The sequence below is a fragment of the Epinephelus moara genome, chromosome 12, assembly GCF_006386435.1.
Source record: "Epinephelus moara isolate mb chromosome 12, YSFRI_EMoa_1.0, whole genome shotgun sequence".
In the NCBI taxonomy this organism is placed as follows: Eukaryota; Metazoa; Chordata; class Actinopteri; order Perciformes; family Serranidae; genus Epinephelus; species Epinephelus moara.
The window spans coordinates 15,377,225-15,390,127 of NC_065517.1; the positions used below are offsets into that span (position 1 = coordinate 15,377,225).

Consider the following 12,903-nt stretch of genomic DNA (forward strand, 5'->3'; position numbering starts at 1 on the left):
TACGTTTTGTTTGATGTTGTATTTGTGTATAGTTGTTGTTGTGTTATTGTTTAACAGTATGTAGGCTATATGTAGTATGTCAGTGTGTTGTCCTCATGTCATGTGTCGTTTCAAAACTATAAGAAAAAAACCCAACTACTGTATGTAACAGCTTAATACTGATGTAAAAATTTTTCTTTGTCTTCAGTGATGGGAGAAAAGTTCTTTGTCCATTTGGCTGGAAAAACTAATAATGCTCACCAAGAGCTTGTTGGACACCTTAGAAACGCTGGCCAAACTGAAGTGTCCATTCCTGAAGACAGTGACTACCTTCTGGTTTTCTGTCCCATCGCTTCACGAGTTGGAACGGACATGAGCGAGGCCTTGGAGAACATGCCAGGTGGGGAATGCCTTCAGGCATTCATTGAGCAGTTTCACCTTGATGAGTCAATCAGTTGAGAAGCTCCACATTTTACAATAAAAAAAAATCTTGTTACATCTGTGCTTACAGGTGGTAAAAAAGCAATCCTGGTGGTGATGCATCACACCTTCAATCCTGACCATGTTGTAGCTCCAAGCAACAAACAGGTGACCAACCCGAAGGTCCTCCTCACTGTGGACTGTCTGTTCTATGAAGGCAAACTCCTGCAAAGTCGCCTCAATGAAATAGCATTACATGAAATCATGACGTCTCTTGGAGTTTCCTATTTACCGGTAAGCATTAGATTTACTGATCTAATAAAATCATGTTCACACACACAATCGGTGCAGAGTGAACTGATAAATCAATCAATCAATCAATCAATCAATTTTATTTATAAAGCCCAATATCACAAATAAAAATTTGCCTCAGAGGGCTTTACAGCATGCAACATCCCTCTGTCCTTTGGACCCTCACAGCCGATAAGGAAAAACTCCCCCCCCAAAACCCCTATATATATGCAGTTTCATTATCACCAGTTATTATTACTCATATTATTTTGTGTTGCTTGTTTTTTTTTTCCAGCGCTCCAGCTGGGGAACATCCTTGGTCAAAAGTAAGTGTGACTGTAATTACTGACTTCTGACTCATGATCAGTCTATCTTTAAACTTCACTTACATAGGCAGAAGTACACGAAAACAGTTACTGCTCTGTGTAATCATCCTGTCCATACCGACTGTGAAATTCCTAGTCGAAAAATCATTCTAAAGTTAGTCATTTTAGTACAAAAAAGAAATATCCCTATTTGTATTTTCCTGATGAGCTGCAGTGGTCCCATAATGAATTGGCATTAATATTCTAGTATGTGAGCAAAACAATGTTGGGGTTGTTTGAGCTGTAGATGATACCAGATGACTCATTGCTTTGTCTTTCTTTATTTTAGTGTTACGGGACCATTGGGCATGGGCTGCAGTAGGTGCTCTTACGGCGGTGGTGTCGGTGGTCGTTTTCATAGTCGTTATTGTTGAAATGACCAAGAAGTGAGAAGATCTATGACGGCTGTCATCAACATGCATGACATTCTTGGTTGCAGTGTTGTCACAAATAATTATTCGTGAAGGGACAAAATAAATATGCCATATAACGAATGTATAATTATCTGCAAAAACAGAAGGATGGTATTATTGCTATTGCTATTGTATAGTTGTGAAGGCTGATATATATATATATATGTTTTTGGGGTTGAAGCTTTTGATTGCTAATATTCTATTTTAAGCACAATACAGATTAAAATGGTGGAAGGATACAGATCTGCACACACAGACATTAAGCAAGTGGCTGGATGTGAAAAGGGCCAAAAGGAAGAGATAAAGTGAGAAAAATAACATTGAAATTCCTTTCAAAATTCTAACTCAAACTTCCATACAATCGGACGTGTATTTGCAACCAGTGCTGGCAATAAAAAAGGCACACTTAGCTTCACTTTTCACAGGCGGCTACATCCACGTCTTTTACACAGTCTGTGGTAGCAGAGTGGTTCAATCTTTTGCTTTAAATGAGCAGGAAACAAAATAATGCTTGCTGCTGCTTTGTGCTTATTTAAACATCAAATGGTGTGCCTTTGCTTCAGAAGGAATAAATGAAGGTCATTATATCAGATCTGTGTATCTTGTCTCAGTGCTAAACACGTGATGTATTCCTAGCTAAAAATGAAGTAAAGGTCTAATAAGAAAAAAAATAAATATCCAAGTTTCAGCACCATCTTTTGACGGAGTTTTCTGAATTACCTCAGGACAATAACACCCCAGTGTGGAGAACAGCGGTGGCACGGTTATGATATGTGAATGCTTTTTGACAACAGAGACTGGGAGTCAAGTCGGGATCAAAGGGTGAATAGAGTCAAACAACAATACTGAGTCAGCGAATATGAGCAATAGACAGATTTCTTGGAGAGAGATCAGGGAGGCAATGTGACGACCACTGGGACCAGGTATAAACACTTACACCTTTGGATATGGTTGGATAACATGTCATATGATATAGTCTGTATACAGAATACTGACACTTAAACTTTGTGTTTACTGTGTACTTTTACGATTATGTTGAAGATTGAACTTGGAGTATATTGCCTGCACTTCAGCCATTCAGATCCTCCCTCTTTCTGTCTCCACTTGATGACAGCTCTGCACTGGGCACAGGGGGTCTACAGAAGAGGGATTAGTTAACATGGAGGGGGGGGGACTGGGGTGGATGGGGTGTTAAGGTCACGCCTCTGGCCTAAAAAGGCGAAGCAGAATACCAGCAGCAGCGAGCCGCTCTAAGAATAACTCAGGGCCTGAGGCTCAGAAACATGGTGTGAATGTAACAGTAATCAGATTCAAAAGTTTCACTCAGACTAATCCATAAAAGGGAAACAAATAGTGATTGATAGATTTGGATCTAAGAATTTTTTTTGCATGAAACCACTGTCCACACCGTCATCACGTGACCCCAGCACCAACATTGGCCGGTGGAATAAAGTTACCTTCAAGCTCTCTCTCCCAGTCTCTCTTCCCTCCTTCCCTTCCATCGCCCGTCAGTCCCTGTGGTTGATCTAAATCTGTCAGAGCCGGTAGAGGGTGGGGGCGGGCGGCTCTATCTACAACCATAGCCCCAACCAGGCAAAGGGCAAGACAGTGACCACCTTAACTTGGTCTCTGTCTGTCTCCCCAGCCTCATCCACTAGGACGGAAGCCAGCTCTCTGGACCACCTTGCAATCACTTGGAAAAGTTTTTGACTCCTGGAACCAAAAAGGGGGAAATGCAGATTTAAGTAATGAGACTGGAAAAAGAGGTGTAGTGTTACCAGTGGGCTCGGGTTTTCCACATATCCTCTGCACCAGCCGTGCACATGACGTCGCTGGATTGGAATTAAACACTGGGATTAAATCGTGCAAAGGAGTTGAGGATCTACCATAAATATTTCTTTTTCATGGCAACTTAATCTGCACGAAGAATTTACTGTTGGAATTTTATTTTGAAACAATGACCGATACGGTTGAAGGTAAAGTATCATCACATCAAGTTTTCAGTTTCAACACCTTATTCCATAAAGGAAGCCTTTCATAATGTATAGGTGACACTCTTCCAGGGCTGTTTTGTTTTGCACTCTGATGTTGTGCTGTCTGGTGTGTGTGTGTGTGTGTGTGTGTGTGTAGGGGAATTTCATGATTGGAAGTATCTAAAAATATGGCCCTATCATGTATCGGCTATTTGTAATGCAGCTTTAAGACCCCTGTGACATCTACAGTGCCGTATAGGATCAGAAAGCATCAACACTGGGCTTCTTGTTTCATGCAACCACATCAACTGATACTGTTGTGGGCTTTTTAACTGTTGTTTTGTGCAGTGGCAATGAAAGGAAACAGATAAGGGGGCCTGGAAGCAGGAAGCAGCTGTTAAAACTCAAAAGTCTCTTTGTGTCTTTAGCTTGATTAAATGTATTGTGTACTGTGCTTGACTGACAGTCTCATGACTCTCCAGTTTGCTTCATGCACTCGTCAGTGTACACCTATGACGGGCCCACTTCTTATGGAGGAGATTTTTGACTTGTCGCAGTTGGAAAATCATCATACTATTAAAAGTAAATGGAGTTTGGTGACCTCAGCATAGCTCTGGCCACCTTTGACTTGACAAGAGAGCTAATCAACCACCATAGCTAACAACCAAAAACACCCGTTTGTGTGTGTTCAGGCCCTTAATTACGATAATGGGATGATGATTATTGTCAAGCTAACGCTATTTTCTTGAAAGTACAAATTACCCAGTGGCATAAGGTAGTTACGACAGGCCACAGGGCATGCTAGTATGACAGGCCCTGGTGCATGCTAGTCAGTAGTTACAAAGTACAAACACACACACACACACACACACACACACACACACACACACTCACACCAAAATCTAATTTAGGGAGCTTTGCTATGTTCTCGTCCTGCTCTTTTCTCTTTCGTCTTTTCTTACTGCAGCTTATATGTTTGATGTCTTGTTTATTACCTATACTAGCAACTGTATATCGTATCATCTTGTCACATGATGAAATAGAGACGTGACACTGGACAACATCAATACACATATTATGAATATCTGTATGTGACAAAAATATTGGACAGAACAAGAAATTCCTTATTTAATTGAATTGTTTTTTAAATATTTTAATTACAGTTTTTCTAGTTTATGCAGAATAAGCATATATAAGCATCTTTGCACATGACATCATACATTGGTGCTCTGTCCAGATGGAGGGCAGGCAATTGGAGGTGAAGACTACCAACAATGCATTAATGCCAACGATTTCTGCTGTTAACGCCTGTTCCACACAGTCAAATTGCAAAAAAAACAAGGGCCACTTAAGCCCTGAAAATGGTAGTATGTAAAGGTCTGAAGAATATTTAAAAAGTCACTGAGAAACAGCTGCATGTGAGAATAAAAAAACCCCTGTCTTCAGTCTGGAGGAGCGGACTCATCTAATTTCAAAAGTAACATAAATGGTAAAGCAGTGTGTTAAACATGACTCCATGTTTTTAGCCATGACCCAGATTTTTAACAGCATTTCAACAGACCTCTGGAAACGGTTGATCTAGTAGGTATAAATAATAGCTAAAGATAGCCAATGCTAGCCAGTAATGTTCTCAAACACAGCTACACTCAAGCACATTTACTCATCCGGCCAAAAACAAGGCAGCCATTGTTTCAGTCGTGGATCTAACCATACAAAAAATAGTTGTAGTCCACTAGGCTCTTCTTAAACTTTCATCGGCTCACAGTGTAACCTAAGTAATGCCATGAGGTCTGGAGGACGAGGTTATTTGTAAGGACTATCTTGTCCACACTGGGCAAATTGGTTAAGTTGTAGAAAAAAAATACTTTTCCTAATTTTATTTCAATCATATCCAACCTGACTTGAATCTTTCTGATGACACTTGCTGCCTGCAGGTTCAGCCAGCTCTTTAATATAGACATTTTCCTCCATGTTCAATTCATGCAATATATGGATGTATCACTTCCTGCCCTCCATCTGAATTTTGCGCGCCATAATAGTCACAAGATTGCAAACAATCTATTTGTTATAGATTGCTACTGACAATTTTACCCTGCCTAAAACATTGTTGGAGCCTTGGAGCTTGGAGAGTGTTCATGCCAAAAGCTATTAAATATAGTATCTTATGCAGTTTTTAGTAAGTTTAGGAGTACTCATAAGAGTTATGACAGGTCAGTCAGGAGCTTTTGCTGTGGAAATGGTCCATAGTTGGGTAAGTGAGTTGAGGTCTGTGAGCCAGTGAACATATTTCTGTCAATGAAATGCAGAAAATCCAGTGGAATAACTAACATTTGCCCATTTACAGCTGTTTTGTCAATTAGGAAATTGCTGTTTTCCATAGATTACAAATAGTCTGTAAGATAGACACGAGTTTTGTGACTTTTTCTGTATTGCAGTATTATAGGAATACTTTAAAGTATCATTTTTATATAAATTACTCACCCTGTGATACCTTGAGTTTGTGAAGAAAACTTTTTTTCTTGCATGCCTCAACAGCCAACGAAGAATCCAAAAACAAACAAAAAAAAATACAACTGGTCATTTTGTAGGTGAACGGTTATAACTGAGGATGTGATGTGTCCACTTCATGTAAATTATTTCCTCATACTCATTATTGCATTGTAAACTGTCTAAATAGACAGTCTGCAGTGTCAACACAAACATCACAGCAGATGCACAACACTTATGCAAGTTAGAGACATGGAAACTTAACCTGATTATTAGCTCCACCGTGCCCAACCAGCCAGATCGTAAAGGTCTCTGCTGCTATTAGTTCAGCTCTGTGCACTCATTAAGGCAATGTTATGACTACACTCCCCTGTATTCTGACTGAACAGGCAGCCACTAGCTGCTAATGACTGCTCTGAGCTGAGCTGTCATGGATACCCAGTGAGAGTAACAACAGAATTGTCATCCACAGTGTAGAGACAAGTCAGCCATAAAAGGAGGAATTGTACATGGATGGCTGCTCAAACCATTTAGAGGTGGGCTTGAACAGTGGTGGTCAACAGAGACATTAAAATGGAGTTACTGATGTTATAATACTCAGTCATTTCGGCCAAAATGTGTACACTGGATATAGTTTTTGACCCAATGATGACACCTGAGGAAAGGTCAAACCATGGTTTCAATTTTACTGCGGTTTAATTCTACTGCATCATTAAAAGAGGAATTGGAGAGTGCTTTTTGCTTTAATGCAGCCCAACATGACAAAGCCATCATAAAAACTACACCATCATATTTATAATATAATAATTTGACCTGATAGAACTAGATGAAAGGTCAAGGGGCCCCCTGAAATCTTAAGGACTGAATATTCTATCCAAATCCAATTTTATGGAAATCTGATCAAGATATTTTGTGGTGAACCAAAGTCTTGGATGGACCAGCCAATCAGCATTTTTAGGTAAAATTTGTGGTTTTGGTCTGACAATTGATGCTAGTTTCCATGGACATGAGTGCAGAAATCCAAATTAAGCAGTTTTCATAAAAACAAAACAGCAGCAGGTTAAAGAAGTAAGTACTTTATAGGGTGACTGTACGAGGTCAAATCTATCCATAAAAGCCTGAAAGAGGAAGCAAAAAGGTTCTCAACAACAACTGATGTCACAGACCGGTGTCTTCCATTAAAACTGAATGTAAGTTTTAGAGTGGCCTAGTTGTTGTTGGTACAGGTTAAAAGTAATGTGGCTGTAATCTGAAAGATGTTTTGCATAGTTTGTGTGTTTTAGGAACTTTACATGCTCTTCATAACAGTGCAGACTGGCTGCTAAACATCATATATTTAAATCTGTGTCCATATATGACCAATCAAGGCATATTGTAAGCCTGGTCTCACTCCGAAGTTGTCGAAATCCAACGCTTGGGCAGTGACTTGCTGTGTCAGAAATCAACGAAAAAAGGCGCCCTTTAACATCTGCATGACGCACGGCTGGTTGCTGTTATACTTTAATGGCACCTGGCGAGATGCAGTGGGATAAGGACGAAAGTTAAGGTGGTGAAAGTCCAACTGGAGCAGGTGGGAGTGGTGGTGGATGGGTCCAACAAACACTGACTTTCACCTGAGAGAGCAGTGTTGGTATCCCGTAAGATTCTAAAGCCAAACCCTGTTCTTTTTCCCTAAACCTAACCATGTGTTATTGTTGCCTAAACCCAACCACATGCGTGCATTGCCTAAACCCAACCAAATGTGTTTGTTGTTGATTAGGTGCTTTTATTTTGAAAGAGACTGTATCTAAACGGTAAATTTCCAGTGGAAACGGAAGTGTATTTTGAAAGATGACAATGCATGTAACAGGCAGAACTTGACACGGAGTCCCAGAACATCAACAACCAACACACCCAGGGTACCTTGCATGTCGTATGTGGACGTTGAAAGTCCATGACCAAACGTCAATATGTGACGAGGTCGGAGTGAGAATGTGTTGACATTGTTGATGGTTATTGTTTGCTTGGCTGTTTGTTAGTATAAGAAAAACATTATATGTCATTTAAGTAGGCTACTCTATTTCAATATTGTTTCTGAGTTTTGAGACAAGATGATGTCGGCTCATGACGGATTTCTTTAGGTCGTCTGCTCCAGGCATGCTACTGCAAGTGCGCCATTACGTAGCCTACACTGCTACATGTAGCTACATGTTAACAAGTGAAACATGTAATCTTGGTTGCTGATGTTATTGATTTTTTTTCTTGATTTCCTGCTGTGAAGATTTGGTTTAGAAGCTTTTATTGGTGGTTTTTCACAGTGGCAAGTGCCACTGTATCTACTCTGTTACAGTCATTCCCCTGGTTGCAGTACTGCTACATGTAGCTACATGCTAAAGACAGTGAAACGTGTGCATTTTTTGCTTTAGGATGGTATTCAAGTACTTTTTCCATTCCGGAAAGGGAGGACAAGCTACAACTGTATAACTTTCATTGTAGCTAATTTCAAATGTGATCAGAATAAAAGTTTTTGAGTTCAGAACGATCCAAAGCCTGAGATTTTTGCTCACAGGTATTACTTTTACATTAGTTTACTTCATTATTTGAAACTTTGGCCATATAATAAGATACTACTGTTAAATTTTGTAAACGGACATGTGCAGCCTGTGCATACAGCTGATTATCAATTAGAAATATATCTTCCTCTGTATACCTCCACTGGAATCACCAGAAAAGAGACACAACTCAGACGTATCGAACAAAAATGGCTGACAATGAGTGGATTATTTAGAGGTGCATTCATTCCAAATATACGTACGCATTTTTTTCATGCTGTTATGAGAAATAATGATGTTTTATGTCTCATGTGACACAAATTATATAAAAACCCAACAATTAGTTTTTTTGTTTTTACATATTTCAAACTCAGTGACATTAGTGTTGGTCAAAAATCTCACGGTACTGGTGATACGAGATAAATGTTTAAGAATCATTAAAATCCTCACGAGTATCTTTAACAAATTGAGCTGTGGTCAGTAGTTGTAAAACAGGCAGAGTGACTAACACCAGTGAGGCCATGCATTCAATTACCATAGTTATGTAATGCTAGTGTTTAAGGTGTCCGGTGCTCTTTTTACTTCCTTGTCCCACAGTAGCCACCTGGAGGCTTTTTATACACGGTTACTCATATGTTGAACTGACCTGTTGGAGTCAGAGAAATGAGGTTAGACGTGTGTGTCGGTGTGTGTTTAGAGTGCCGCTAAGCCATTTGAGTCAGCAGTAATGGAGTAACCTGCAAGAGCTGCAAACAGCGAGCTGATGAGAGTCAACAGGTGGTCCGATCTTCCCGAGCACACCCACAGTGACATAAGCCCCTTAAAAAAAACCTCTTTATTTTATCTTTATGTAAAAAGAGTCAAAAATAAGATGATGCACTTTCAAAAATCAGTGTTTACAGGCACAGCACTTGTTAAGTCTTCCTAGATGCAATATTTGAACTTCTCATAATAAATGGCAATTAACCCACTTCTCAGGTTCGCTTTTCCCCTTTAAATCATATCCCATGGCATGAAATGTAACATGAAATATGGATTATTAGAGCCTGAAAGCATACCTACTGACAAAAAGTGTCTAAGTACTGACAAAACTACGATAGCTATTTTATTTGCATAATCAAAAGACAAGGCCATTTAGTTTGAAAGAGAAAGAAGAAACTTCATTTGGCATGTTGATCTGATGCAAAACTACTTTGCATAACTCTCTAACGCCCTCACTCTGCATGTAACTAGATACACAGCTATGCAGCGAACACTAAACAGCTTAACACACACAAACTGTAATTGGAGTCTGAGGTTTTAAATGGAGGCAGCTGTGAAGTAAAAATTAACACAGTATTGTAACAAGGAAACTGCATCCAAAAAAGTATACACTCGCTAGCAGTTATCTGTCTGCTTGGCCTTTGTTCTGTCATGACTGATGTCCACTGGGCAATGAGGGACACACTAACATAGAGGCAGTTGGGGATTAAGTGATTTATTCACAACACAAAAGATACAAAAGCTCACAGGGATGGATAGCATTGAAAAACAGAAGTTGAAACAAGTCTGTTGGATAGCAGGAAAGGGAAAGGAAAAGTACAGGCAGGCAGGTATGGGGTCCAAGTCAGGGTCAAGGGACAAGGGCATAAAGCACATGGCAACTTTGACAGTATGACAGGAAATGAACGGAACTGGGCTGGTATATTGGCTGAGAGGCTGATGAGGAAATAAGAAGCAGCTAACTGCAGAGCAGATGTGGGACATGGGAACAGGTGAGTAGATGGGTGGGGCAGTCAGGTAATGTGAAAAGGGAGGAAATTCTGAGGGCATATTGGCTGCTTTTCATCATGCTAACATGACTCCTCACTTCCCTCACTCTTCATCACATCTTCTCCCAGCGAGAATAAAAGAGAGACGGAGGACAGGATATGTAGGGTACACCTGTGCTTCCTCACTGTAAGCTCCTGCCTGTAGAGGTCTCTCGCTCCTTGAGGGGCATTTAAGAAAGATCATCAATGATGGAGGATGAAGGAACATGGGGAAGCATAAGTTTTCCATCCATCCACCCCTAATGGATGGATGGAAAATGGCAATGAAGGGGCCTAGAGAATAGAGAATATGTCTCCATTTACTTAAATAGTCAATACTCAAGTGCAATTCTGATGTGGGCTACTTGTACTGAATATTTCCATTATCTGCTACTCTATATTTGCACTTTATTTCAGGGGGAATATTTTACTTTTTGTTCCACTACATTTATTATGATGTAATATTATAGATTAAGATAAAATGTATTGAGCAGACAAAGTATCTGAAGTGTTATATTAATCAATTAAAGTATAAATTAATATGATAATTATTACTCTAAAATGGGTCATTCTTCATAATGAGTACTTTAACTTCTGGTTGTTTAAGTATATTTTATTTATTTAACACTTGTACTTTTACTTATGTAACATTTTACATGCAAGACTTTGCTTGGGTTTCACAGGGCAGTTCCCAGTGTTACTTTGTGGACCTGTATCATATGAAAAAGTGTGCTGACTCTGTGGAATATTCAGGATTAGAAAATAAAAATGGTTCTTTAGAAGGCCATATTTCATGTACCGTATCTGATCACTGTGTCTTTGCTCCCCAGCACGGTCAGCAACCACCACCACCACCATGGTCGTCGAAGGTAAGAACGGAGACGCTGGGGCGCCGTCTGCGCGAGGACACAAGAAAAGTCTTTTAGATGACCTCCACTCCACCTTCAGCTCCCCACTGGCCTGGATCTTGGTTCTGGCTCTCATCATTACATGGTCTTGTGTTTTTATCATCATGTTTGACCTGATGGACTACAAGACGGTGTCAGGTAAGGAGAGGTGTTTGCTGTTCATTTGCACTTCTCAGCTCCTCAGTCTCAGATACAGATGTTTTATGAACGCTTGTGTATGCAAATTCATAAAAGTTCATGTTCATACCAGCTTCTCCACAGCTAGCTAAGTCAAGCAGATTGTGGCTGAATGTTGGCACTCTTCTGGCGCCAAATGTGGGCCATCTCTGGCTCATATATGGCTGCCAGATTTACCTGAATTTCAAGGTTAGTACTTAGGTGAATGGAACAAGTTTAACCTCAAATGGGAGGCAGTAGAACGGATATATGGGAAGTGTTGCCACGGAAACAGCGCAATGTTTGTCCGAAGTTTTCAGCAGCATCCGAGGAGTCTGACAACCAGGCAAAAAATATGCTGCATACTGTTTAACTTATTATAGTATGGAGATATACAGAACATTTGATTTTAAGTAGATAAGTTTTCTATTGCAAAGTGCAAATTATTAAAACAATATTCAGACTGTTTCTTGCAGATTAGCAGGTTTGATTATAAGTGTTTACACATTTACACAGGGCATAGGTTTTGTTCCAGAAGTGGGGAGGCATGATGAAGCATATAAGCATATATAAAATACACAGACACACACACACACAAAAAGAAAAATGATGCTTTTCATAATGATTGTGCAACTCTTGAACATTTCTCATACTATTTCTTTCTTGGAGGGTTTAACTGTAAAAGGGTTAATGTCAAACATTTGGAGTGTTTGAGCCTGAGATGAAGAAAAAACAATAGATGCGTGAAAAAGAAAACAGTGCCAAAAGCAACAAGAAGGTAACTGTCTCTTGAAAGGGTGTATCTGTAGCCTGAGACCATTCTTACAGGGTCAGCAATGGTACAAACTATTAATAATTGTGTTAGGTTTATAGCTTAGCTTCAAGTGGATTCTAGTGATGTGTTCAATGACTTTTTTGCCCTCACAGTCTTCATGCAAGAAGAAAGACTTGCTTCTTCTAAGTGTTATATCATAGGCAACTGGACTTGCTTGCGTTTCTTGAAGACGTTTCGCCTCTCATCCAAGAAGCTTCTTCAGTTCTTGGACGAGAGGCGAAACGTCTTCAAGAAACGCAAGCAAGTCCAGTTGTCTATGATATAACACTTACGATTACCATGACCTGGATGGCTGAGAATCTTCACCGATGACTTGCTTCATGTTAGCAGGCTTTTTAAACAGTCAGTTGTCCCACTCCAGTTGCCCAAATAAAATGTTGGCATTGTACGTTTTTAGCAAACCACAGATTTTACACATTTCTTTTTATACATGTCAAATTAACATTTCTACCGTGATGTAGTTAAGATTACATCTTACTATATAATGACGAAAACTCTGTGGGTGTGTCTGTTCCACGTTTTTCTCCTCACTGACTTGGTCAATCCATGTGAAATTTGGCACAGTGGTAGAGGGTCATGGAAAAATGCAAATGAAGCAATATTACATCAATTGGCCAAAGGGGGGCGCTATAGCAACCGATTGAAATTGCAAACTTTGAATGGGTATATCTCATGCCCCGTATGTCGTAGAGACATGAAACTTTGCACAGAGATGCCTCTCCTCATGAGGAACAAATTTGCCTCAAGAACCCATA

General features: G+C 39.8%; 2 protein-coding genes across 3 annotated transcripts in view; both read left to right on the plus strand.

The window, feature by feature from the left end:
• The window catches only part of si:ch211-245h14.1 (uncharacterized protein LOC563420 homolog), a 4,923-nt gene extending 2,865 nt beyond the window's left edge, over positions 1-2,058 (plus strand). For both annotated transcript variants that reach the window (XM_050058535.1, XM_050058536.1), the window contains exons 3-6: positions 188-379; positions 491-693; positions 986-1,016; positions 1,345-2,058. In XM_050058535.1, coding sequence (XP_049914492.1) covers positions 188-379; positions 491-693; positions 986-1,016; positions 1,345-1,445 — 527 coding nt within the window. In that variant the 3' untranslated portion in view covers positions 1,446-2,058. The remainder of the gene's footprint in view (positions 1-187; positions 380-490; positions 694-985; positions 1,017-1,344) is intronic.
• A 639-nt stretch (positions 2,059-2,697) lies between these two features.
• Positions 2,698-12,903, plus strand: part of LOC126399189 (probable serine/threonine-protein kinase kinX) — a 41,552-nt gene continuing 31,346 nt past the window's right edge. The window contains exons 1-2 of the mRNA XM_050059030.1: positions 2,698-3,444; positions 11,080-11,295. Of these exons, the coding sequence (XP_049914987.1) occupies positions 3,426-3,444; positions 11,080-11,295 (235 nt within the window). The 5' untranslated portion in view covers positions 2,698-3,425. The remainder of the gene's footprint in view (positions 3,445-11,079; positions 11,296-12,903) is intronic.